The 27,244-nt window shown below is 43.7% G+C and overlaps 1 protein-coding gene across 1 annotated transcript; it reads left to right on the forward strand.

The window, feature by feature from the left end:
• Positions 1–4,775: 4,775 nt before the first annotated feature.
• Positions 4,776–26,380, forward strand: KBTBD11 (kelch repeat and BTB domain containing 11). Its single transcript, XM_079297539.1, has 3 exons — positions 4,776–4,837; positions 18,505–18,636; positions 19,056–26,380. The coding sequence occupies exon 3, from the start codon at positions 19,128–19,130 to the stop codon at positions 20,901–20,903; it is 1,776 nt and encodes a 591-aa protein (XP_079153665.1). The 5' UTR covers positions 4,776–4,837; positions 18,505–18,636; positions 19,056–19,127; the 3' UTR covers positions 20,904–26,380.
• Positions 26,381–27,244: the final 864 nt, after the last annotated feature.

Below are 27,244 nucleotides of genomic sequence, written 5' to 3' on the forward strand. Positions count from 1 at the left end.
CAAGAAGCATTTCACACAGGAGTGTTCAGCTGTTAAACACAGGATGAGCAAAAGAAGTCAGGTTTTCTTTTCTCTTTGTTTTGTTTTGGCTTTACATGTTGGCTTCTAGCCATGAAGCAGATCTCTGGGCACTCCAGAGAACACACACATCAGCTACTACCACTATGTATCTGACACTCCAGTATCTACTCACAGAAGGAATACCAGCAAGTTTCAACTATTATCTGTTCCAGAATTTTGATGCTGCAACATTTATTTTTTCCATACATCCCTCTGCCAATCTAAATCACAAAGAAACAAATAAACAAACAAAACCGCAAAACAACAACAAAAAACAGAACAAAACAAACCCAAAAACCAAAAAAAAACAACAAAACAGCCAACGCAGAAAACTAAAAATAGCCTACCAACAGCTTTGCATGTGCAAAGACAGTGGTAGCAAGTCTGTGCAGACGTTCCAGTCTTGCCTAGTGTGCTGGACATGTGCCCACAATGGGATGGACTCAATGAGCAAAAGCTACAAAGCCCACCTAATTAACTGGACAAATAATTGCTGCCATGGGTGCACTACCTGCAGGATTCTACATTGCTTGCTTATAGAAGCTAGTCTGCATATGCTCTGAGATACACTCTACGCCTGTTAAGAATCTAGGAAGGCTTAAAGCTTCTTGCTTCATAGGATGTGGAGTGAACATTTTATCTGCATAAAATAATTATTTGGTTAAATTATTCCTAACCTCCTTAAATGAGAAGTTCTGCAAAAAATCCGCCGCCTGAGACTGGGATGATTAATTTTTGATGTAACCTACAGGCTAATTTTGGCTGAGGAGCTGTGCATTTGCTCCAACTACCACAATAGCCCAATCCTGCAAGACAGCCTCTGAGCTGGGAATGGCAGCAATGCAGATGCTGGTGCAGCCAGTGGGAGAAAGAAAATCAATATACTACCTTGGCCCTGAAAGAGTATGGCCCTGAAAAGCTCTGATCAGATGTGCTCTAGATCAGGATACTGTTTGGTGACCCTGTCATGAGAAAGGCATTCAGCACTATTGCCTGTTTCTGAACTAAAGACATTGCAGTATTATGCCTTCTAGAAGGAATACTTTGTTTTGCCTAATGTGGATTCAACAGAAAGGTGTGTGAGACAAAAAAACCTCCCCACTACTATTTCTTCATTTGGGTTGTTTTTTTTTTTTTAATCTTTTTAACCGAGAAACACTTGATAAAATTCTTTTGTTCCAAACTGTGTTTCCTTTCCATTACTGAGCACCACTACTGGTACACGAGAGGCACAGAGCATGGGCTGCATGTCCAGAAGGAAGTCTGCTGTATGTGACTGGGCAGGGGCCACCTGAGGTTTCTGGAGCAGAGCACAGCAAATGCTTCCCTTCCTGCCTCAACTCAGCACTCCACTGTTGCTGCCCCAGGCTAAGTGCCCCTTGCAGAACACAGGATCTCAGCAAGTCCTGATGGCCAGCAGCAGCATTGCAATAATCTACCAGTCCCCTTGAATACAGAAATGCATGTCAGGAACAGAACTACGTATTATGTAAACTGTGATGCCCGATTTCTTTAGGACAAGGTCTTTTCTACACTGGGACAATGATTCATCTCATGTAATTCAGGCATTTAAAAATTGTCTACAGCTGTACCAGTCTGATTTTACAGCTAATGCAGAAAAATGCGAAATAACCAAAGGATGATTCACCTCATCCCTAAGATAAGATGTTGAAGATAGGTGAGAAAAATTGTCCTTCAGACATAGTTATTCCTGTACATTAATTATAAATGGAGCCTCAGGAAGTCAGGCTAAGTAGGGAAATCAAGCAACTAAAACTGAGATTATTTCTACAATGGGTGTCCCCCCTATGAGAAACTGTGAGGTTAACTGATGAGCAGCCTTATTTTCCATGGCAAGTGTTCTGGCCTGTGAACCATAGAGCAGCAGTGTTTTGCAAAAGTTTTGCTAAGAGGTCAGCAAATCCTTTATATTTGTTTTCACTAATGAATTTAATGGCAAAGGGGCATGGAGAATTGTAAAGAAACGGTGGGAAGAACACAGACTGAGTTACAAAGTTCGGGAATTGCTGCCCAAAGCTGAACTTTCATAAAGCAGAATTGAGGTCATTTTACCTGATCTGCTTCTGGCAATATTCAGTGAAAGCAGAGGATGAAGTCTGCAACAGACAAGTGCTACTTGACTTCTCAGGCTAGGATCTCCATGGGAATTGGATATTGTATAGGTCTTCTGCTGGCTCCAGCCACAGGGGCAAGGATGACCCATAAAACCACAATATGCTACTTCCTATCCACTACTGGTTTTCCAATTGTCTCCACAAAATATAACAGACATCACTGTGTGCTGGAATTGTACTGGAATGTGATGTAGCAATTAAACCTGAAGAGAAGCTAAGAAAATCCAGCAGTGTTTAAAATTGTCATGTATTCAGAAAGTATAAGTCAGAATGATCTCATATGATCTCAGATACTACACTGCTGCCACAGTCACGTAACTCTCATCAGTGTTAATAGAAGTCAGGCACTTGAAGGAGAGGCAATATTCCACAGAGAAATAGAACAAGTGAGATTTTAAAAGTGAAAATAATTTCCCATAGCTGTATCAGTTTAATTTTAGTGTCATCTTGAATTATACAGTATTTAAAGTAACATGAAGTAACAAGCAAGAATATTAATTCCTCACATCAGAGAGAGGAGTTATTTCTGGCAGGTTTTAATGGATCTGCTGTATCACACAGAAATTTCTTCCAGGTAGCCAGGAATAAAACCACATCTAAAACTTACACTCTAACCTTGTAATGGAGCCAAATCAGGGGACAGTGACAAATCTGCAGTTATGCTAAAGCCTTACAACTGCAGTTATGCTAAAGATGTTATGGTTACTGTGTCTTCCAAGACCCTGACGACATTTTATGATTGTTGCTTTTCTATTTTATAGCACCCAGAAGAGTGCTGCCTCTCTCACTCAAGATGAGATGCGACCTGTTTGAACACCAGCCTTCTGGTTAAGGGCTGCTCTGAAGTCGGCACACAACATGAGTGGAGCCAAGGGTTTCAAGTGGTTACAGTTACCCAGCATTGCATGCAAGCACTTTAGCTTAAGTGTTAAGTCAACACATACGTTTTTAGCACAACTGGTGTCAAAATGTAGAAGTAATGGGACAAAATGAAGAAGACAGCAAACCATGCTAAGCGTGGTTCCATGATGATGGAAGAATATACAGCTGTAATGGCCATGCTGCCAGCACAGAAGCAATTAAGTCTCAGGTTGTTTGGAGACAGGAGACAGTAGTAGCTTTTCAAGTCTGCACAGGAGTGTCTCCCAAGGCCAGGAGCCACTCACTGGGCACTGCTGGGGAACCAGTCTGACAGGACCTTGGAGTCAGTGGAGAGGGAAAAAGAGAAAACCTGCAGATGAATAGTGTTTTGAGGCAGCAGTATCATAGGAAAACTAAATGTTACAAAGACAATACGATATATCCTAGCACCAGGAACGAATCAGAAAGACCGGGATAGGATAACACATCTGCTGTCTCTGCTAGAAATCGAACTGCAGCCTGCGGTGGGACATGAGCCGGATCAGGTACCACTGTCTATTGCCGGGAACAGACCCAGAATACAAACAACATAACGTGAAGAGTTTTGTAAGAAACTGAAAAGAGGGTCTAATTCTGGGAACCCTGGTGAGAGTCTCAGCTTCGAAGCGCAGGAGGAAATGCGACCCTGGTGCCAATTGCACTTGGCCTCCACGGCGTTGTTCCTCCTGGATAACCAGAGCTCGGCTCGGCAGCCTCCCCGCAGGGCAGGCGGTGCCGGGGCCGCGGCCCTCGGGGCTCCGGCGGGGCAGCGCTGCGGCTCCTGCGGCACAGCCCGGCCCTGCCCCACACCTCTGATCCCGGCACTGCTCCCTGCCCCACACCGCTCACCCCCTGCCCCACACCGCTCACCCCGGCACTGCCCGGCCCTGCCCCACACCGCTCACCCCGGCACTGCTCCCTGCCCCATACTGCTCACCCCGGCACTGCTCCCTGCCCCACACCGCTCACCCCCTGCCCCACACCGCTCACCCCGGCACTGCTCCCTGCCCCACACCGCTCACCCCCTGCACAGCCCCGGCCCTGCCCCACACCGCTCACCCCGGCACAGCCCCGGCACTGCCCCACACCGCTCACCCCCTGCACAGCCCCGGGCCCTGCCCCACACCGCTCACCCCCGGCACTGCTCCCTGCCCCACACCGCTCACCCCGGCACAGCCCCGGGCCCTGCCCCACACCGCTCACCCCCGGCACTGCTCCCTGCCCCACACCGCTCACCCCCGGCACTGCTCCCTGCCCCACACCGCTCACCCCCTGCACAGCCCCGGCCCTGCCCCACACCGCTCACCCCGGCTCCGCGGCCCCGCCCGGAGGTGAGGGCGGGCCCGGCGCTGCCGGCCGGCGCCGCACGGGGGGAGTTTCCCCTCAGCGCGGGCAGGTGGGGCCGCCCGCCCTCGCCCCGCCTCAGCCCGCGGCGCAGCGCGGGCATCCCGCAGCGTTCGGGGCTCGGCCACAGCCGCTCGCCGGGAGCCGCCGCCGGCAGCAACAGGTCCGTGCCCGCTCCTCCCTCCCCTGCCAGGCGAACAAAGGGGCTGAGCGCGGCCCCGCGCCCGCCCGGCCCCTCCGCCAGCCCGGCCCCTGCGCTTCAGCCATTTGCCTCGCCTGGCATCGCAGCGCCGCTCCCGCCGCCTCCCGCCGTGCCGCTGCCGGGGCCAGGCGCGGGGCCGCCGCGGAGCTGCCCCGGAGCTGCCCCGGAGCGGCGCGGGCTCGGCGGCCGCCGAAAGGTGAGCGGGGAGCAGCGGGGCCGGAGCGGGGCCGGGGAGCGCTGGTGCCGGGCTTGATCTGCCCAGATCTGCGGTGCGACCGCGGCAGCCGCATGTGTGAGAGGGGTTGCTGGAGCGCTGTCAGGATTAATCGTGCTCTTTTCTCTTTCCTCTGGCCGCCTTAATCCACCTCCCCTGGGCAGCGGGGAGGCCGGGCATATCCCTGTATCCCTTCTCCGTATGGCGCAGAGGAGCCAACCCTGATGCCTGCGTATTTTATTTTAATTTTTTTAAATCCTGCTGACCTATTCAAAATCCAAGTGACTCTTTACACTAACGTGTAGGGATGTGTAACAGCAGGAGATTGCTTCCCGCTATAAATTCCTCATGGCGTGCTACCCCATCCTACTAAAATCACATGCAAGCCCTGGGTGAACATACTCGAGCAGCATTTTGCAGGGTGGGAGATGCTTAAAAAAAAACTTGTACTGAATTTCAGTAGGTAGGTTTTTCTGTCAGGTGTTTTAAAGCAACAAAAAGAAGACTCTTGAACCCAAACTTGCACGTAACACAAAAAATGGTATCATTAAATCCAATAGCAAACTTCCTTCACCCGTCAAGACAAAATAAAAATAGAAATAATAATATTCTGAAAAGCTTTTCTACAGCATTTAAACCAAACAATAGAAAACTAGAGCAAAAAGCTAGAAAAAAAAAAAAAAGTAGGGCAATAAAAAATAGAATAGCAATAAAATAGAACAATCCTTCTGTATGATCTGAGAAGCAAAAGGGCTTCTCTGTTTTCCAGAGACTTAACCATCTGTCTCCCAAAAAGGAATTAAGTGGAATGTTTGTGGAAAATAATAATTAAATTGTCACTAGTATTGTCAAAGCAATATTTCCTCCCTTGTTTAACTGTTTAGCCCATCCTACTTATTCTGTGTTCTCTTCCCAGAGCCCATCACACAGCATTTATTCACTCTTTAATTAGGACATCCAGTGCATGCCAGTGGGATGCTCAGTTCATCCACTGCTAATGGCACTGTCTGATGAGAACCTGCCAAGAGCCAAGGACTGGTCCCATGCCTGCCCCAGCTCCTCTCTGCTCTGCAGGACTCGCTCCTGGCAGTGGTGCCAGGTGCCAAAGCTGGACTTTGCAGGACTGCACCTAGATAATATCAAAGAGCTGAAATCCATAGTAGCTTCCTTTCTTCTACAAATGCTGTGTTTGCATCACTTTTCAGTATAACAAATAGTCCGAGGAGGTGGACAGACTTGAAATGTCAATAAATATTAGAACACCATTATTTGGCAGAAACATTCAATGAAAGTCATTAACTGGCTTTACAATGGTAAAGCAGGATTATAGTATTTAGGGCTGGCCTAGGTTACCATAGAGATGACAATGTGGTGAGATGACTGCATCCAGATCCTACTTAGCAGGGGTTTCAGCATCCTGTAGTATCCTGTTGCAGGAGGATATTAGGGGCAGCTGACTGCTAAAGAAGGGTATAATAAAACATGAAAGGAAATCCTGCAATTTCTCTTAAGGTAGAAGTAAAATTTTTTTAAAATACTTTTCTTTTTCTTGGTGGGACCCTTAGTGGATTTTGCAGGGATTTTTCTGTTTATTCCTAATATACAGCATTGCAGTTGGAAGCCTGTTTCTTGCCTCTGAACAGAAGCAGAGAAGTCATTTTATACCACTTCACATCCTTGAAAATACCCATTTAAAAAATGAGCTCATTTTCATTGTATTTTCTCATTAGCCTTCCCAGGACATGATATTTTTTACTCCTGGTGTTTTATTTTTTAGTGAAATTGTCACCATCTATTGTTTCTGCTTCATGTTTGCTCTCAGTGTTGTTTTGTCAGTGAGCAGGCATGATTAGTTCCTTTCATGGAAGAAGAATTACTTTATAGCAGTTCAAGATTTGACAACCAGTTTAACCTGATGTGTGACGGAGCTGTCATTGAGCAGGAAGGGACCCTGCTGCTTCCCTAACCTGGGCCATACATTCCTGCCAGATTCCCTGTGCCAGATCTCTTCACCATGTGGCAACACACTGACTGGACAGAGATTTTGCCTTCCTCCTGTAGTTAATTAAGCAAGCCCTCAGTTTACACTGCAGATGTTGGCATTACAAGTGGGGGTACTCCTATGAACAGAGTGTTTAAATCTCTGTGTAACTCTCTGCAGAATCAGGACCAGTTTGTTGGCCATGCTGCACCCTTTTCTTCATCCTAAAATGCTCCTTGGATGCTAACTGGCAGTTCTGGCTTCAGAAGGATTACAGGACTGGGTCAGTATTGTGTATGGGGAATTGAGTGTTAATGCAAAGAAGAGCTGGCTGGGGTTTTTTGTTCTGCACTACACATTTGGTACTTCCCATTTTCTTTCTTATACCTCATCAGCGAGGATGGTAGGAATTCATGATTAAATCAGTTTATTTAATGCAAAACAAGCAGGGGAATAATTCCAGTGGTTCTACAGATTTTGCGCCATGTGCCAGGGGGAGAAGAAGGATGTGTCACATAAATGCTTTTCAGGTGTGATGTTTCACAAGCTGCCCACATTGCTGTGCCTCTGGCTGAAACAGACAGGTTGACAGCCTTTTTTAACTCACTTGGAAACACGCCAGAAACCACAATTTTTCTATACAAATCAACATATGTTGGTCAAGCAGCTTCCATGCTGTTACATTGTCTGTCACAACATGATTTGTGCTAATTGAAGTTATTTTACATGTATGCATTTGTAGATTAGCACAGGCTCTTTGTTGTTTTTTTGGACACTGATTCCTTCAGGAGTACTTAAGCAGCTAGGTAAGTTTTGCATCTCAGCTTTGGCTCTCTAACTGCTGGAAGGCTCCTGGACTTCTGAATCATTTCAGACTATCAACCTGTCAGAGTTATACAGTAGTTTTGGTTTTTTTTTTCCTTGGAAGCAGTTCTGCTTTTTTTCCTTCCCCCTTTGTTGTAAGTAGATTGAAAAAACAGGCCCTAAACTCTGGAAATGAACTATTATTTCTGCAACTCATATTTTAGGTGTTAGACAGTAAGAACTAAAAGCTGACACTTTGCTGTGGGAGTGGCAAGTGAACAACAAATGTTCTGATTCTGTCAGTCAAAGACAAATCTGTTCATGGAAGAGTTTTTCTCTTATCCTGTAGCTTTCTTTCATCTTTCCTTTTACTGCAACTCCCTGCATTGCTTTAGTTCAAAAAAAAGCTACCATTTACAGTTGTGGTAGATTAACTCTGGCTGGATGCCACATGCCCACTAAAGCTGTTTTAGTACTCCTCTCCTCAGCTGGACAGGGGAGAGAAAATAAAATGTAAGCCTCATGGGTCAAGATAAGCAGTGAGCTGTCACTCACCAGTTACTGTTACGAGCAAAACAGAGTCAACTTAGGGAAATCAGAGTAGGATAATGAGAAATAAACCAAAATCTTAAAAACATCTTCCCACCGTACTTCTATTTTTCCCAGACTTAACTTTGGACTTGAATTCTTTACCTTTCCCCCTCCCCCAGGGGTACAGGGGGACAGGGACTGGGCATTGTAGTCAGTTCATCACATGTTGTCTCTACTGCTCCTTCTTCCTCACAATCTTCCCCTGCTCCAATGAAGGGTTCTCTCCCATGGGGGAAGGTTTTCCACTAAATTCTCCAGCATAAGTCCTTCCCATGGGCTGCTGTTCTTCAGAAAGTGCTTCAGCATGAGTCCTTCCCATTGGATGCAGTCCTTCAGGAACAGACTCCTCCAGCGTAGGTCCTCTGTGGGGTCACAAGTTCTGCCAGCAAATCTGCTCCAGTGTGGGCTTCCCACAGGGTCATGGCATCCACAGCATCCAGCTGTTGCAGTGTGGGATCCTCCACAGGCTGCAGGTGGATCCCTGCTCCACCATTAACCTCCATGGGCTGCAGGGACACAGCTGCCTCACAGACTGCAGGGGAATCTGCTCCAGGGCATGGTGCACCTCCTCCCTCTCCTGTACTGACCTTGGAGCCTGCAGAGCTGTTTCTTTCACATATTCTCACTCCTGTCTTCTCTGGCTGCAGTTTGCTCCTGTGCAATAACTTTTTCCTCTTATTAACTCTGTCATCCCAGAGATACTACCACCATCACTGATGGGCTCTGGAAGGTTTGTCCTGGAGCTGGCTGGCACTGGCTCTGTCAGACATGAGGAAGCCTTTGGCAACTTCTCAAAGAAGCCACCCTTGCAGCCAAAACCTTGCCATGCAAACCCAGTACTACAGTGTAAGAAATCCAGATGCCCATGAAGTTAATGGGAATTTTCCTTGGGGGTTGGGATTTAAAGTGATGTCAGACTCTGGCTTTATCAAAATTCTCTGTGAAACTTAGGTGGCAGTCTAGTTGCAGGCTACTAGTGCAAGCCTTGTTCTCTTCAAAGCCATAGAAGTGAGCAGTACACAAACATACTTCTTTGATAACAATTGATAATTGAGTTTTGCAATTTGGTTTCCACAGTAGATGTGGAAACAGTCAATGTCGTTTGAGTGTCTTGGAGTGTGAGCTTTGGAGTTTGTCAATGCCATGTGTCCCAAGAAGTTTGAAGATTTGATATAGGAAAATGAGGGCAAAGCTGTTCATGTGCATTCATGTGATAAAATTCACTACTGGTGCTTCTTGTTGCTCAGGATGAGGTCTGTAACACTCATTGTCTGTGATAGAAGACCTTGAGACAGACAAGAGAGTTGGAAGAATCTGTTAGTCTAAAACCTGGACAGTATTTCTGCCAAGATATTTTGCAGCCTTATTGGAAATAAATACTTGGATTGTACCTCCAAAATCAGGAAGCTTTTCACATGACATTGGCTGAAAAGCCTCAGTACCTGCTTTGAGGAGATATTGTGGATCTAAAATCTTTCCAGGCAGAAGCAACCAAAGTTTAGACTTTTGACTGAAACAAATCTCTAAATGGTCAGAACCACAAACCAGGACTCCTGAACCTAAGTCTCTTCTCACACCTCCATAACATCTGTCTTGCATTCTATTGATGTAAAAGTCTTACTTCTTACTCTGGCTGCACAGCTCTTTCCAGATTGCAAACTAATAAATGTAAGGGATAGCACTGTGAATGTTGAACATGCATATTTAACTGCATGCATTAGCAACCTTTTTTTTCTGCAGCACTTGAAAATGACACCTTTGGATCATAGATTAGTCAGACATGCATCATCATCACCCTTCATGGTTGTGTTGCAAGTCTGTATGTCTCTTCAAAAGAAGCAAGAATCATTTTGGGGAAAGAGAATTTCAAAGTGAAAAGCAGCATGTACATTTTTTCAAGGTATTCAGGATGATCTATTTGACACCTGCTTTTCCATCAAGGCCATTGGCCAAAACAGAGAAACCAAATAGATGTGAGATGAATGATCTGAGCAGAACAAAATTTTGACCTAATTCATCCAGAAGTTACTGGCTTGGTACAGGAGTAAAATTCTTTGGCCTGTTCTTGCAGGAATAAGATTAGATAACCAGGCAATGTCTTCTGTCCCTTTAATTTAGACACCTGTCTGCCTCATTCAATGGAAAAAAAATTATAGTGGGAGATTTGAATTGCCTGCTCTAAATTCTTGAGTAAAAGTTGAGCTTAGTCAGAGAAATCCATGCCAGAAAACCTTTGCCTGAAGACTCAGGTTCAGCATATGAAATTCACGTTATAGTAAAAAATGCTATGTGTCCAAGGGACAAAGTGTCAGGCATGGAAATAAGAGTATTTTAATAGAAAACTATTTTATATTTCTGTCCCAGAATGGTCAGCAAGTGTTACTTCCACTAATGTCAACAGCATGCATTACACTAAATTATGTCTTCTTTCCCTGTTTAATTCCAATGATTACATAAAGTCATTTCATACTTTGTTAGGCCTTTAGTTGCATCATTGCTGCTAAAAGCATTCCCATTGTTTGTTGAAATCTGACTGTAGGGCTGACAGCCTACAGGTACTCCTGATAGTAAAGGCTTGCCACCAAAGTACCTATGACTGCAGCATGCTTTGAGATCAGCAAAAATGTTTTTCAATCTCAGCACAAGCCAGAGTGCTTTAGTGTGAAGGAAAATAACCCTGCTTTCATAGACTTGATGGTTTGGGCACTTGGCTGATATTTGGGGGTTTTAGTCTTGTCAGGCAAAGGAAGAGGTAGTGACAGATTTCTCATGGGGCTTGATCAGAGCTCTAATCATTGTACAGAAAGGCAAAGTGGCAACAAGAGTCGGTACTGCTATCTTTTAAAGGAATTTAGATTTATTTTGCAGAGGATTCTGGTCTGAGGCACCCAAAGCAAGAACTAAGGTCCCCTGATTGTACAAGCTAAGCACTTCATCACCATGGTCTTAGGTATTTTTCTATAGCCTTTTGTAGCTCTCATGTGCTGATTTCTGGGGATCCAAATCAGTTGGCATCTAATTATACCCACGCATGCATATGTGTGCAGAGCCTGTGTGTGTGATCCAGATTCCATTCCAGGAGCTGGTTACGGATAGATCAGCAGGGCTGTGCAGCTCAGACCCACAGAATTGGTCTCTTGTGCAGGAGAACTGGGAGGTGCATCCCACCCACAGATCAATTCTGTGTGGGAGTATGGCCCTATGTCTATCCACTTTGGCCTGATTTTCATTAAATAAATAAAAGAAATCAAACTGCTGTGAGTCACCTAGTAGGTCACAGTTATAGGATCAATAGCAAAGTGTACCAGCAGCATTTCTGCCCTGGCAGAGAGAAGTCTGTGCAAGCTGATTCCTTTCCTTCTTTCAGATTAGGGCTGTCATGCTGGAGGTTTTGTTCTGCTATCTGATCTGGCTGTCTTGCGTCTTTGCTGCATTGCCAGCTGCCAGATAAACCTGCCCTCAAAGTCAGCCTTTGCTGTGTTTAGCACTGGGGCAGGTCTCTCCTTATTTGAATCCAGTCCAAAGTCCAGAGACAATGTCTGCAGTAACCTGGAATTTTTCTTTAAATCAAACTAGCTGTAATGTAATTTTTAGTTGCAGCTAGAATGACTGTAAACCTTAAGATTGAAGAAGTATCTGGGCAAAGAAACCATATATGATCTCCAAAAATGAGAAGGGTGCCATTCACCATGTATCTAAAGGACCTTTGCCTTTCTTAGCATCACTTACTTAATTTGTCCGAAATCAGTGAAATTGTTTCATTTCTAAAAGTGAGGTTTTTCTTCTCTTAAGTACCAGATATAGAGTTTGTCTGGGAAAAAAATATTTTCATTGTTGCCTCCTCTAGAACTTTTTCTTTTACTTTCTTTTCCTAGATATAAGTCTCAGAAAAACAGGACTTTTAGCTTCCGTTTGAAGTCTGTTGTTGCCTCTCACATTCCATCTTTTTCAAGCACAATGGTGACATATTTTGGCAGATTCTGGTGCTTTGGGCTCTTCAATCTGTATGTCCATATCTGTATTTCCACAATGATATAAAAAGCAAAATCCAGTTTTATTTTAAAACAGCAATTTAATTTCCTCCAAAAAGGTTGCGCCATCTTCTGTATTAAATGCAATACAGAGCAGGTGTGTTGGAAGAGTGCAGTACATTTATGGAGGTCAAGTGCTGTTCTGGAATGCAAAACCAAGCCTGACTCTACTTTGATTTTCAAAAATGTTTCTGAACTAATTTGCTGGTTTGCTTGACTTGGCATCTCAGTTGATATTCTCCTCCTTCTTTGTTAGTACTTTGCCAAAGTGTTCATAGAGACTTTGAATATGTTTGCAATTTGTTGACAATACAGTTTAATACTGAAAAGCATTTCTGCAGTCAGCATTACCACATTACAGTACATTACACTCTAATGCTTAAATGAGGCTTTTAATCATCACAAGCTGGTGCTTTGCTTCAAGTCAGTGCTCCCAGTGTGTGGCAATTTTCAGAATTTAAGGTCAGAAGGGATTTCTAGATCAACTAGTCTGCTCCTGTCAAATTTTATTTATCCTTGCTTCCTGAGTGACTTCCAGCAAGGCACATACTCAAGATCCCTTTCATCACATCAGAATAAGGATCTTCCTATGTCAGATGAAATGTCCACCCAGACCAGCATCCTGCCTCCTACATGGGACAGAAGTATATGGCAGGATAAAAATGTGTATTTCTCCATGGCATACTTCTTTGTCTTTGATTATTAATACACTGACAGTTTTCTTACTCAGGATCCTCCTAAGCTGAATGCACTTTTTGGGTTTTATTCTGTAGATTTCCTTGAGCCCATCCTGTACTCTCCCTATCAATTATGGTAAACTTTAATTAACCACAATATGCTCTAGCAGTCTTTCTTTTTACCCCCTTCAGTAGCATAAATCTTTTGCTTTGTTTACACTTACACGTGGTTTGCTTAGGGTTTTTTCACCAGCCTAAGAAAGCTTTCAGCATGCAGAATTTTCATGTGCCTACGCTTGTGCACAGTCATCAAGTCACAGAGCAAACATACCAAGCCCTGAAGAGGTGTCAGCTCTGCATTTCTCAGGCTGACTAAGGCTTGCTGTACTAGTTCTCCAGGCTACTGGCATAAGCCACCTTTTCTCCAAAGCTGTGTGGCTGTTAGAGGGTGCCTAGGCTAGGTGCCACCTTTTTCTTGGGAGCTGGTGTGCAGCATGGAAACAGAGTAAGCCTTTGTCTGGTTGCAAAGTGCAATTCTGAGTTTCTCACTAAAGTGGGGGTTTTTTATGTCTCTGAAATAATTTGGTACTCTTCTCTGTCTTCACAGATTTTTAAATGCTACTTCCAAAATGTGAAGCCTTGAACATACATGCTTCCATCCATTCAACCACCATGTTCCATTGCAAACCTACTGATGCTGAAGGGTAACATTTTCCCTATGGGTACTCCATATTTCCCAGTACACACATTCAAGGGCTGCATTTATCCTTTCAGCTGTAGCACCACTCTGGTATGTTTGGTACTGCTGTCAATTTAATGTAATGTAGCTGTGCCCAGATCTGATGAAAGCAACCAAACTTCAGTTTATCACAGATGTGACCATATACTCATATCTGGAAGTGTAGCTGTGAGCCCATGTGTAGAATTAGCAGCAATTCTGCATAAAAAGTTTTGTTACATACAGTATGGTGTTGTTATGCCATAGTTATCTCTTAACCTGTAGTGTATTAATGATAAAGACACCACATGAGCCCTGGAGTGTTTTTTCTAAAGGTATTGTAATCACTCAGAACTTGTTTCTGTCTGGATTTGTTGGGTTTTTTTGGGTTTTTTTGTTTTGTTTTGTTTTTATGTTTGGTTGGATTTTTTGTTGTTGTTGGGGTTTTTTTGGTTTTTGTTGTTGTTGTTGTTTGGTTGGTTTGGTTTTTTTTCTGTTAGACTTTTTTTAAAGGGATATTGGAGATATCTTGAACTTAATCTTTGCTAGATTTTGCTTTTGTAGGAGTGTTATTTCCTTTTTTCTGTGAGAACTCCTGAGAGACACTACTCCTCCCTAACTATTTCTAAAGAGTCTAAACTGGAAGGAACTCAAAAAGATTGTTTCCTTTTTTAGAGAATGTTTGTCTCTATGGATATCATTGTTAGGAAACCTTTTCTCTGGTCATGATGACTGTTAAGAACCTGTATAATTTTTAGTTTAGATTTGTTACCTATAATATTGGTTTAATCAGGCTTTTGATAATATTTTTATTATGATTTATTTCCTCTATCTCTTCCTCCCTGCCCAGACACACATAACCTTTTCTTTTCTTCCTCTGAGTTTCTGATTATATCCACTGCTGTTTCTTGTGTGGTCTGTAGTCATAAGCTGCAATTCTTAAATGTTTATTTTTCTTTGTGGTTGTATGAAAATGTTGTAGAGATGAAAAACAGGTCAAACCTCTATTACATATTGTCAAAAAAATTACAGCACCTTCAGAGGTCAAAATTTGCATCCACACTTAATTGTGAAGGTAGTACTATAAAAGCTATATATCCAGCAGTTAGGGCAAGACACTAGAATTGTATCATACCTAACATTAAAAGAGGGAGAGAAAAATAATTATTCTTCCTGCTGTTTTTCTTGAGGTGTCATGTTGAAAGACAATTGTACTTTTTTCCTTACAAACAGGAGGGTTAATCAAGTGGTTAAGATTTAGAGTTTAAATCTGTAATAGGATCCAAGCAGTGCTGGCCCTTTCAGAGAAATGGCATCTTTATGCTCCAGATGTTTTCCCCATCTACAAAGAGAAGATTTTTTTCCTTCAGATTTCACAGATCTACTCAGTGACCAGGAGTGTTACAGACTATTTTTATAAATATGCAAAGTGCTCTACACTTGACTCTGCTTCACTTCATGCTGGCCAACTATACTTTTAAGTCATTGTTTAGTTTTTAAAATAAATATAAAGGGTGTTTTTTCTCTTTTGATGATCCCACCTCTTTGGATGCCTTAATCATCTCAGTCAGAAGACACCCCTATCCCAAGGGGCTTCTCTACTTAAGTAAAAATTTCACAGTACAAGTTTTTATAAAAACATTTTTTCTGGGCTAAGGTGGAGCAGAATGGCATTCTGTAATTTCTGAACTGGTAAGTCTCCTGGGGAGGATAACCTGCTTATGTAAATTAGAGTTGCTTATGGTAGGGAAAGCACTGTTTTTATTTGCCATGAGACTGAGTTAGAGCCATTTCATTTGTGAACTGGAGAGAAGTAACCCAATTCCTCCCACATGCACATATTCCCCAGAGAAAGTGGGTCTTGCTAGAGGAGGTGATTTGGATCAAAGGCTATTGGCACTGCACAAAAAAATGAGGAGAGAACAATTCAATACAAGTGTTTAATTGGATTTTATCAGAAGGACTGCCAAATGAATCCAGTGCCAGGGAACTTTACCTGCAGCTCTTCATTACAGTCTCTCTGTCAGAAAAACTGCCTTATCTGTGCTGTTACTTGAGCAGTGTGTCACAGCATTTGAGGTTGGGGCCACACATTCAGGACATTTTGTGTCATTGCCAAGTCTGTAAATACAGTTCATGTTTGTTGGCAACTCCTCTGTCCATTAACATTACATCATCCCTAGACCAAACCCATGATAATGAAAACATTTTCAGACTAAGCAATTCAGCTGCTAACTTAAAAGTCCCCATTATAAAAGGTTACCTCAGTCCATAGGTACACAGTACTCTCAATAGCTTGATTAATTTTCCAGTACCTAACCTGTTTGTGAGTTTTGAAAGAACATTAAAACCAAGTTTGTTTTAAGCCAAATGAGACTGTCAGGTGGTCAGATTCTTCTGAATCATCACAGCTATCAAGTATCTTCTGCAATTCTGTACTTTTTGAATAATCTGTGTTGCCAGAAGAGCAGTACAACTCTTTGATCACTGTAGATAAGAAAAGAATGGAGAAGGATCTCAGTTTTGTATTCCAATCAGGCCCTTTCAGCATCTTCCTGTTCCATACTAAATCCATGACCTTTTAACTCAGATCAGTTTTGTTGCTCAATAATGGAAAAGTTCCACAACTTCTCTGAGTTTTTTTTCAGCTTCATCTTTGTGTAATTCGTGTATTTTGTTTTCAACTAGACAGAGGTGCAGAGATTGCTGGAGTGGTCACTGCTGTCATGGTCATTGCTATCATCCTCCAAGCCCTCTTTCAGCTATTCTAAATCTTCAGCTTCTCCGTATAGTTCCATGTTGCCTTAGCTGCATTTGGTACTTTAGGTCCTTCTCATGCTCAGCATGAAATTCAGCATATGCTTGGTAATTAGCTCTGGATGTACCAGAGGATAATTTTCTTCAGAATTCTGCTGTTTGCCATTAGCAAGCAGTGCCATCAATCCTTCCTTCTCCTTGTGATTCCTCAGGGGAATTGTAGTGGGTTAACACAGGTGTTTGTTACAAGCTTCTTTCTCAATAACATTTCACGTGTGTCAAATCAAACTTTTAAGCCGAGCAGATATTTGAATATGGGAAAGGTATGATTACTGTGCTTGAGCAGGATCTCATGCTTTTGTTTGGTTTTTTTCCATTAGCTGACAAAGTTAAAAAGATAAGTTTTTCTGGTTATTGTTTTAACTACTTTGAATATTCTAAGTGGTCATTTTCTTTTGGGACATAATGCAATAAATACATTTCACCATAGAGAGATATTACTGGTATTAGTTACTGGTTTTGACTTCTTACATTTGATCACACGTACTTCTGATTTTTGGTAGCATTGTTTCATTTTTCCTTAATAGTTTCACTTGCAAAATCAATCCATAGACCAAGAGTGTGAAACTATGAAGCTACTGAATTCTTCTTGTAGGGGGGGTAGGTAAGTAGAAGTTAGGAGAAGTGGTGTCAGAAGTGAGGTCAGAATATTGTCAGTTACAGTAGCTGCTCTGTGTACCTTTAAGGCTCCATGGAAAACAGAATCACATTAACAGGGATGCTGCCCAGTTTAAGTTATTAATGAGTCAGCACAACTTCTGTAGACACACTGAGTGTGCACACAAATCACTGCATTTCTTCTTGTCTGGTTAAAACCACAGAAAACTCAGTAGAGCTTGACCTACAGAGTTTGGGTTTGGACGGCAGGAAGTCTGCCACTAAAGCTAGCCAAAGTTCATGCAGTCATAGAAAGTTCCTAAGTACCAGATTTTTAAACACTCAGACAAGGAATACAAAGTTGATGAAATACACTCATTTTATTAAGTTTTAAAATGCTGGTTTTATGGTCTGAAAGTCTCCAATACCCAGAAATCAAATCTTAGCATTGATTGAGTCTAACTGAATGTGATTAAATGTAGTAGAAAGCCCTTTACTGGGCAAGTGGACAAAATAAAAAAGCCATGAGGGAAGACTGATATTATCATTTGAGTAAAGTTTGCATTGCAAGTATGGGCTTCTACATTTCCTGTCTGTGTCAGGGGTTTCCAGACAATGTCACTTACCAATTATGCTTTCAGTAAAAAAAAAATTAAAAATTTAGATCTCCCTAATGCTAATTTAACATGGTAAATGAATCATGTTTGCTGAAAGGAAGCCACAATGCATATTTTACATAGAAATGAGTGTTCCTTGAGGACTGTGAAAAAACTGACAAAGGGGATTTTAATGGAAATTAATAACATCCTTAAAAATAGAATCAGGGCTGCAGATACTTATTAAATTATATTAAGTACATTTAGACAGTTTAGACAATTTTTATGCGTCACTCATCAAAACTTAAACCAAGTTTTGATGCTTGGTTCCAAGTCTGGGAAATTCATAAACAAACATAAGGCAAAGAAATGACCTCATTAAATTCTAAAAACTATATTTGTGAAATGAAGGTACAACTGGGTGGTGATTTTGCTTACAGGGACTAACCTACTTGCAGCTATGCCCTCCTGCCTTTTCCTACAGGAGACTTTATGTTCTAATTATCAGTTGTGTTTTTTTTTTTTTCCTTGCTTCTACTTTTTATTAACAGAAGCTATAAATCTTTGAATAAAGACATGAAGCAATCTTTATGAAGTCTGATTAACACCTTGCTAGTGCTTTACGGCTACCTATGCTGCTACACAAATGTGAGATTGCTCTTGTCCCAAATAAAGAAAAAATATGTTCATGTGTTTCATGAACATTTAGGATTATTAGCCTGCTTATGGTGTCTTTAAGATACTCTAGGTATATATATTACATATATATATATATATATGAACAGAGAATATATCAATTTTAAAAATAATCATCTTCTTGCATTTTGTTTTAAACAGGGGGAATGCGTATGAGGAGCACTAATACGAAGAAAATTTCCCGAAGGTCATGCCGAGGCAAACTTGACTAGTGGGGAATCGCCTTCCAGAGTAGAGTGCAGCCTCAGCCTTCCACTGAAACAGTTGCTCAAGGTGAATACATTGTGATGCTACTCCTACATATCCGCAGTTAGAGCAGATTTGTGCTCATCACCCAGCACGGTGTATGGATCAGTTCTCATGGAAAGGATTGCAGTGCCTGCAGACTGCTTAAAATTTCTGCAGAGCAGCGGGAATACCAGAGCTGCTTTTCAGGCTGTTGAGGTGCTCATCGGGGCCATCCCCCATCCCACCAAGAGAGCTCAGGTTTTCGGGAGCTGAGCTGGCGCAGTTAGCCGCGGGAGGGGTGGATCCCCCGGGGAAAGGAGAAGCGGCGGTTTAGCCCCGGAAACCAGAGCCAGCCCCGCCTGCGGGAGCGGCGGCCCGAATACTGCTGCTGAGGGGCGGGGGGGAAAGCAGCGGCGGGGAGCGGGGAAGGCGCGGATGCTGAGCGCTGTTGGGTCTGTCCGCAGGTGATGGCCGCGCCGCGGCCGGCAGCGCTCCGCACGGACCAGGCGCGGCGGCGGCGCAGGTAGCGCGGCTCCATGGAGGGCAACGGCGCGGCCCCGGAGGAGGAGGAGAGCGGGGCCGCGAACGGCGCTCCCCCGCCGCCGCCGCCGCCCACGCCGGCCGCCCCCTGCGGCTTCAGCTCCTCCCTCTGCTTCAGCGCCACCGCTGCCGAGCCCCAGGCGCCCGCGGCCGGCGGCCGGGTGGTGCAGAGCCAGTGGGAGATCAACAACGCCGCCCGCCCGCCGGAGGAGGAGGAGGATGAGGAGGTGGTGGGGCCGCGGGAGCGGCCGCCGGAGGAGCCCGACCTGGTGATCGAGGTGTCGGGCCGCCGCATTCGGGCGCACAAGTCGGTGCTGGCGGCCAAGAGCGACTATTTTCGTGCCCGCGCCTCACGGGACGTCCTGCGGGTGAAGGGGGTGAGCTACGGGGCGCTGCGGCTGCTCATCGACTACGTGTACACGGCCCGCATGGGCGAGGTGCGGCACGACAACCTGGCCGAGGTGGTGAGCGGCGCCCGCGTCCTGCAGATGCCCTGTGCCCTGCACTGTGCCGCCGAGGCCATGCGCGCCCAGCTCTGCCTCAGCAACTGCTACCAGCTGCTCTGCCTGGCCAAGAAGCAGCGGCTGGCGGAGCTGCGGGAGGCCGCCTATCGCTTCATGAGCGACCATTACCTGGAGGTGCTGCGGGAGCCCAGCGTGTACGGCCGCCTCAGCGGCGCTGAGCGGGACCTCATCCTGCAGCAGCGCATGGACGCCGGCCGGCCCTGCTTGCTGGTGGCCGAGGTCAGCGACGCCTTCGAGCGGCCGGGTGGTGGCAGCCGGCCACAGAGCCGCGAGAGCAGTCGGCCGCAGAGTCCCTCCTCCGTGGTATCGCTGGAGGAGAGCGGCTCCCTCATTCATTGCTACCAGGAGGCCAGCGGCGAGTGGAGGGTGCTGACGCGCCTGCCCGAGGAGGCCAATGCCAAGGGCTGCGCCATGTGTGTCCTCCACAACTACCTCTTCCTAGCAGGGGGCATCGTGACAGGGCCGGCGGGCAGCGAACCCAGGGCTCGCCTTTCCGACAAGGTCTTCTGCTACAACCCCCTGACTGACAGCTGGAGCCAGGTGCGGCCGCTGGCTCAGCCCCGCTCGCAGCTCAAGCTGCTGGCCCTGGATGGTTACCTCTACGCTGTGGGGGGCGAGTGCCTCTTCACTGTGGAAAGGTATGACCCGCGGGCTGACCGCTGGAGCCCTGTGGCGCCTCTGCCCAAGGGTGCCTTTGCTGTCGCCCACGAGGCCACCACTTGCAACGGGGAGATCTATGTGTCAGGAGGCTCCCTCTTCTACCGCCTGCTCAAATATGACCCCAAGCGTGACGAGTGGCAGGAGTGCCCTTACAACAGCAGCCGCCGGCGCTCCGCTGACATGGTGGCCTTCAAGAGCTTCATCTACCGCTTTGACGTGAGCAGTGGCCGCGGTGGGGAGCAGGGCCCCGGCGGCGGGACGAGCGGCGGTGTTGAAGTTTTCCGGTACAACACGGTGGCCAAGTGCTGGAGCCAGTGCGCCAGCCTGCGGCCCAGCGGCGGCCCCGTGCAGCCCTTCCGCTGCGCCCCCTTGGGCAACACCATCTACTGCGTCAACCGGACCGGCACCCTGCGCTTCAGCCTGGCCCAGGACGGCGAGGTGGAAGCAGATGGTGGGCTCAAGGGCACCTTTGACAGCGAGCTACTTAAAGCCCCCTTGGATGCCAAGGGTGTCCTCCTGCCCTTCGTGCTTACCCTGCCTGAGAGGCTGGACAAAGCAGGGGACCAGGAAGGCTCCCTCCCGCTTTAAGGTGGCCAGCCTGGCTCTGGCTTCATGAGAGGGGAGTTGGGTTGCAGGTCCACAAACTCCCCTCTACAGTGAGGACCCTCTCTATTGTGTTTGCAGAGAAAATGGACTTCCCCTTTCCTCGTCTCTGCTCTCAAGATGTTGAGCTGGTTTTAACTCAGTTGTAACTCTTCTCATGTTTGCTGTGCTTTGTGTGAAAAGCCAAGCACACAAAAGTAAAAGCTGCTATAAAAGATAATCTCTGGATTATGTTTGTGCCAATCCCCAATCTGAGAAAAACGTTTTTACACCTTATTTCTAAAATATTCTTGACAACAGTATCATAACGGGATGTTAGTGTTGGTTGTGTGTTTACATGTAGTTGCTATCTGGGCTGGAGCCTTTTCTGTCATTTGTGGTTTTTTCCCCTCTGGGATGATGCTGAGGGATAAACATTGCTGGCAACATAGTTTAGCTGCATTTGTTTTCATGTTAAACCAACTATTTCCTGTGTCTAAAAAGTATAGGAAGAACATCTCCATTACAGCCTTTCATTTCTGGTGCAATAGATGGTTTAAGGAAGCTGTGGCACTGTGTTAGTCCCAGGAATTTCAACCACAGATGATTTAACAGATACCAAACTTAATGTTTTAAGTAACACAAATGTATGCCACATGTTTTACTTGGAATGCAAAGAAAAAAGAAAAAAAAAAGTCAAGTTGCCTTTTTGAAATGTGGCATTTTATGGTAGATATGAAATGTTGATATGTTCTTTATTTGAGAAAGGCAATGGTTTCTGTATGAAAAGATACTGTTTAATTCTTTTTTTTTTTTTGATCAGAGATTTTAAATTAAAAATGAACTGAAGCTGTTCAGATTGCAACCAGTTGACATGACCATGTATGCCACTAGAGCTGGGGAAAAGCTTTGTACTTCATATGCTTTTTAGTTAGCTGCAGGTCAAGGAAGGTTAACCTAAAATGACCTGTGGCAAAAGGCCTTTCCCCACTTATTTCAAGACCATCAAAAGGGGCCATGGAAAATAGGAATGTGCTACACATGTTCATTATATTGTGCACTAGCATGATGTTACTTCCCTGTCTTTTGATTGAGAGACTGTTTTATTTATTTTGAACTAATGATTGCTGTAATCAATAAGTCCTTGTTAATTGCAGTACGTGCTGATGGCGTACACTGTCATTGTGATTCTAAACTGCCCAGGAGTGTTGTTTGTGGGGCAGCATCCAAATGAGGCAAAACCATACAAAACTTCTTCCTGCCTGTGGAAAGCTGGAGCACACTTTTTGTCATGTTATTCAGAACTGGAAAACAAAAAATGTCTTCACAGACAGACTATATTGAAAGGGGCACATGCATTTATTTTATACATTTTATATTTTTAAAAAATCAATAGGCAAGACAAATGTTCCAGCTTTATGGTAAATCACTGAGAAACTTTTTCAGAAAAAAGAACCTGTGTTTTTGCTGGTACATTGCTGTATATTCAGCATGGACTCATATGGACTGTGGAAGAGAATTGTTTATACTCAAAGCTCTAGTATAGATTCATATTTTAGAAAGACATAGAGACCTTTCATCAAAAAAAGCTGATCTTACTATGTTTTATTAAGATGTTTTTGTTAAACAGGACTTTAGCATTCTTATGCATAATTGCTAGTTCCAAAGGAAGGCAGCAGGCTCTGTCCTATGAGACACCATCTGTACGAAAGAGAATAGTGACCTTCATAGATAATTACTTCCTTCGCTTTAATGTTTGTTTGTTTTTTTTTTTTTCTCATTGTTGTTGCACAGGGTTTTAATGCAGCTTAATCTGGTTAGTCATTCTATAGAAACCAGTGGTCCAGTCCTAGAAGTTCTTAGCCAAGTGAGCTTGTTCCCTAGTGAGCTAATTAAAGCATCAGCCAGGCAGCAGCTGTAGGCCTGTGGAGTGTGACATTTATCTTAGCCTCAGTACAAGTTGGTGCAGTGGAATTTAACATCCTTCACAGAATATTTGATTTAATTCTCAGACGAGAATCCTTGGAAATATTGACTCTAAATTGAATTTCAGTGTTGTAGCTTGAGCAGGAAAGAAAAATTACATGTTTGCTTTCAGCATAATTTTTATGTTAACTGTAGAAATTATTTCAAGCTGTGTAGTGCAATGCTTAGGTGCATACTTAGACTAGAGATGTAAGTGCTAGGCCAGATTTTGAAATAGTGGCGTCACCAGGAACACACACAAGGAAATGTCTGTTTTATCCTGCAATACAAGACAGTCTCATAGTTAAAAGACTTACTTAGTATAGCTCTTATACTACAGCATAGTGAGCTATCAAGCCAGGTTTTGCATTCCTATTAATTAAGCATTAATTGAGCACTTTCATTCTGCTAATGCATGAAAATGCTTCTAAATGAGTTTTGGGAGGTTTCCATGATTTAAGATGTGACAATAATCCACAAACTTTTGGGATAGAATGAACCATGCCCTTTCTTCTAATATTTATTGCTGTACACTATGAAGAAAAACATTTAGAAGTAAGTTCTACAGTTATAATTGTTCAACAAACCAGCAGTGGTTTGTGTTTTTGCTAGCTCCTATTTTTAAAAAAAGTTGAATCAAGTGCTTACCTGCTTTCACTGTTTACACAGTGTCCGTGGGGAGAGTCTGGGCTTCATTAGTAACTGTCTATCAAACCTGTTTCCTTTGTACACTGCATAGTCACAGCCTGATGATTAACAACAGAGGCATGTTTCTAGCCAGATTTCCTACTCTGTGGCCTCTGTTTCCTCCCTGGTAGGCCTCAGGCAGGTTTGCTGAGAGTTGTTTTCTCCCCTCTTTGTATCTTCACAAAGAAACCCCCCCACCAAACTTGGGTACTAAAAGCAGATTTTACATACTCTTTAGGTATTTAAAGTCTGAAATTGTCATTCCAGAGCCCTACACATTTCCTTAAACCTAGCAACGACTGTCTCTTTGACATGTGGAGCTGCTGAGCAGTTCCCTCCACCCATGTGGAACTGCTCAGAGCAGTTTCACACCTACCTAACAAATGGGATATCCAGAAATCACTGATGTAATAGGGTTTAATGTAGGTACAAACCAAATGGCCAGGCCACTCTCAAGTTGTGTTTGCATATATTTTGCTTTTAAAACAGCCATTTTATCTAGAGTAGCCTGAAGTCTACTCTATCTGCATAGGAACACAGAGATCAGTATGTGCTTTCTTAGCCTGCAAGCATTCAGTCCACATCTCCCACCCTCTGGTTGTCAATAGACTAAAGGAACTCTTGGAGCTAGTCCATGGTCTCTAAATATTTATGCATTTTGCATTGTATGTTAATTGGCTAAAAGTCTCACAAATCATCAAGGTAGTCATCCTCACTTGAGTGATCTGAGACTAGCTAGAGAGACAGTCTGCCCTGCTGTCTTTCTTCCCCCTGAATCTTAGTCCTCCCATTTTAATGGGACATGCAGGAGATAGTTGCCCTAGTTTTTCAGGGAGTAATTTTCCCTCCCTAGACTACTCCTAATTTCAAGGTTGCTTACTAGAGAATTTAGGCTTGAATTCCCCTAAACTGAGTAAGGACTGAACTGAGGCCTTGCACTTCATGCATTCACACATTCTCAAATCTTGATGGCTCTTCAGGGAAAGTCCATTGGAACCACCTCCTACAGCTCTTTCTTGGGTGAGCTTCATGCAGATGCTCTGAAATCACACATAGGCTCCTGTGCATTGAGTTCTGGGCAGATTCCAGGCCCCACCTCCTGGATGGGTAATTCAGCATAGATTTAGTACGAGTGCCTATATTTGGGTAAGTTTTCTCTGGAAAGCTTTTGCAGACAGGCTCTCTGTTTTGGGTTCCAGTCTGAGGTGAGCTACTGTAGTGGGCAGCCAAACAGGGAATGGAGATTCTTCTCAGATGTGCCACCTTAGTGAAGAGGCATTGCAGTACTAACAATGAAATGCCTAAACCCTTCGTTGAATCTAAAACTAAATCCCAATTTCAATAAAGAAATCCTCTTAACAGATGAAACTTTACTGTTTCTATGTATTAACTGGTTCCGTGAAATAGAAATCTTAATTGCAGCAAAAGCATGTGTACAAATTCTGTTTTCACTTGAAACTAAGTTAAAAAAAATTGGCAAAAGAATAACCCTGTTTGATCAAAACTGGCACTGTTAAGCAACATGGGGAGGATGTTAGTCATATCCTAGTGATGACTAAAATTGTGCAGTCACTGATGTAAATTCTATCCACAGAAAGTTTCTTTGTAAATAAATACCTGATAAAATTTAAAGTGATAAAAGAATAAATTTCTCACATGAAAGCCATACCTCTCCTGTGCTGTTTGATTGGCTCTCATAGTGCTGTATCCTAATTACCACTATTCATGAGTGGCTATTGCTTTTCCAGATTTACATCATGTATTCCATTGACTGCTCCATAGATGTGTTAACTTTCATTATCACAAAGCTTGACAGTGGTGCTGGTGCTTTGTCTCTGGACTGATATGTACTGTTTTCTGCTGAAATGAATCCAGATCTAGACAGAATCCTATCTTTGGGCATTTCTGGTTTTTTTTCTTTTCCATTGCTTCTGGGAAACTTAAGAAAACAGAAGAAGGGGAAATGGTAGTACTGTTGAGCAGTGGTAATAAAAATCATTTTATTGATTTCTCTTTTTTCTACTGTTGTTTTGCACACGTGATTGGCACTGGTTTAACAGAACAGTTCTGTTTGGCTATTACCAATAGTATGAGTCCAAGTACTATTGTAGCAAAGTATGTTTTTACCTATTTGCTGCCTCAGCTCAGGTAATGCACTGCAAGTTTGTAATAGTTCCATTCATTTATTGGTTATTGGAACTATTCTGACTTTATATTACTGCTACTAAAAGCAGAGATTGACACACAAGCTCAGTAAGATTGTGTGCTCAAATATGAAATCACACACTTTTCATTTGTTTTGGCCTACTGCATCCTGAGAGCTGCTGGAATGAACCCACTGGTATTAGGAATCAGCAGGAGTGCTGATTTTGGTTGGGATGGAGTTAATTTTCTTCACAGTAGCTGGTATGGGACTGTGTTTTGGATTTGTGCTGAAAACAGCACTGATAATAGAGATGTTTTCATTGTTGCTGAGCAGTGCTCACACAGAGCCAAAGCCTTTTCTGCACTTCATCCCACCCTACCAGGGAGGAGGCTGGTGGTGTAAAGGGCTTTGGAGAGGACACAGCTGGGATAGCTGACCCCAATTGTCCACAGGGATATTGCAGACCATGTCATGCTCAGCATATAAAGCTGGGGGAAGAAGGAAGGGAGAACATGTGGAGGGATGGTGTTTGTCTTCCTTAGTCATCTCTATGTGTGTTGGAGCACTGCTTTCCTGGGGATGCCTGAACACCTGCCTACCCATGGAAAACAGTGTATGAGTTCCTTGTTTGACTTTGCTTGCAGGTGCAGCTTTTGCTTTGGTTATTAAACTGTCTTTATTTCAACCCATGAGTTTCCTCACTTTCCCCCTTCTCATTCACTCTCCCAAATCACTGGGAGGAGTGAGTGAGGGGCTATGTGGGGCTGAGCTGCTGGCTGGGGTTAAATGCAACAGCAGGCTATTTTGGAGACTAACTTTCATGAATTAATCAAAGGAAAGAAATGGGAGTGAGGGATGGAAGGGAAAAGATTAATTCGGAGTCAAAAGTACCTACTGTATATCCAGATGAAACAAATAGCAGGGAAGAGAATCCATAGTTGGTACTTGAGACAGTGATGACTATAGGGCCAGGTTTTTTTCACATATTTCTTAAGCAGGCTAGTTTTTTACCAATTATATTGCTAGTTTTACCATTTTGCACCTCCAATGCTTCTCAAACCACCACAGTGTTCAATAAGCTATGTCTTGTAGGAGTCTCTTGCTTTGCTTTTAAGTCTTAGTAGATAAACCCTGGACAAATTTGTGAAATCATGAAATAACAATGTTGATGCTGCCACTTTCAACAGATTAACTAATGCAAATTCTTTAGACAATGTTCACAGTTCAGATGAATTATATGTGTAACTGATGTATAAATAATTTCATTTTTGAAGCATATATAGGTAAAGCTTTTTATGTACTCCCAATTTATGTTGTAATGAAATAAATACTTTAAAAAAAACTTATGCTCCCCATTAGGGACTTCTGGGTAATTGTTGTTTTTTCTTTGTTACACATCCAATCAGTAAATGGTATTACATTTTTTCTTACAAAGCAAAGACAAAATTATACACATTATCACACAAATATTTAGGAAATGTTTCTAAGGATAAGCAAAAATGATGTATTTTAATTTCACAGTGCCCCAGGTGTTTGGAACTTGAAATAT

Source organism: Erithacus rubecula (assembly GCF_903797595.1).
Source record: "Erithacus rubecula genome assembly, chromosome: 2".
NCBI classification, from domain to species: Eukaryota; Metazoa; Chordata; class Aves; order Passeriformes; family Muscicapidae; genus Erithacus; species Erithacus rubecula.

What these genes read in the sequence shown, in the direction of transcription:
- KBTBD11 (XM_079297539.1), top strand. Translation starts at nt 19,128, where the DNA reads ATGGAGGGCAACGGCGCGGCCCCGGAGGAGGAGGAGAGCGGGGCCGCG.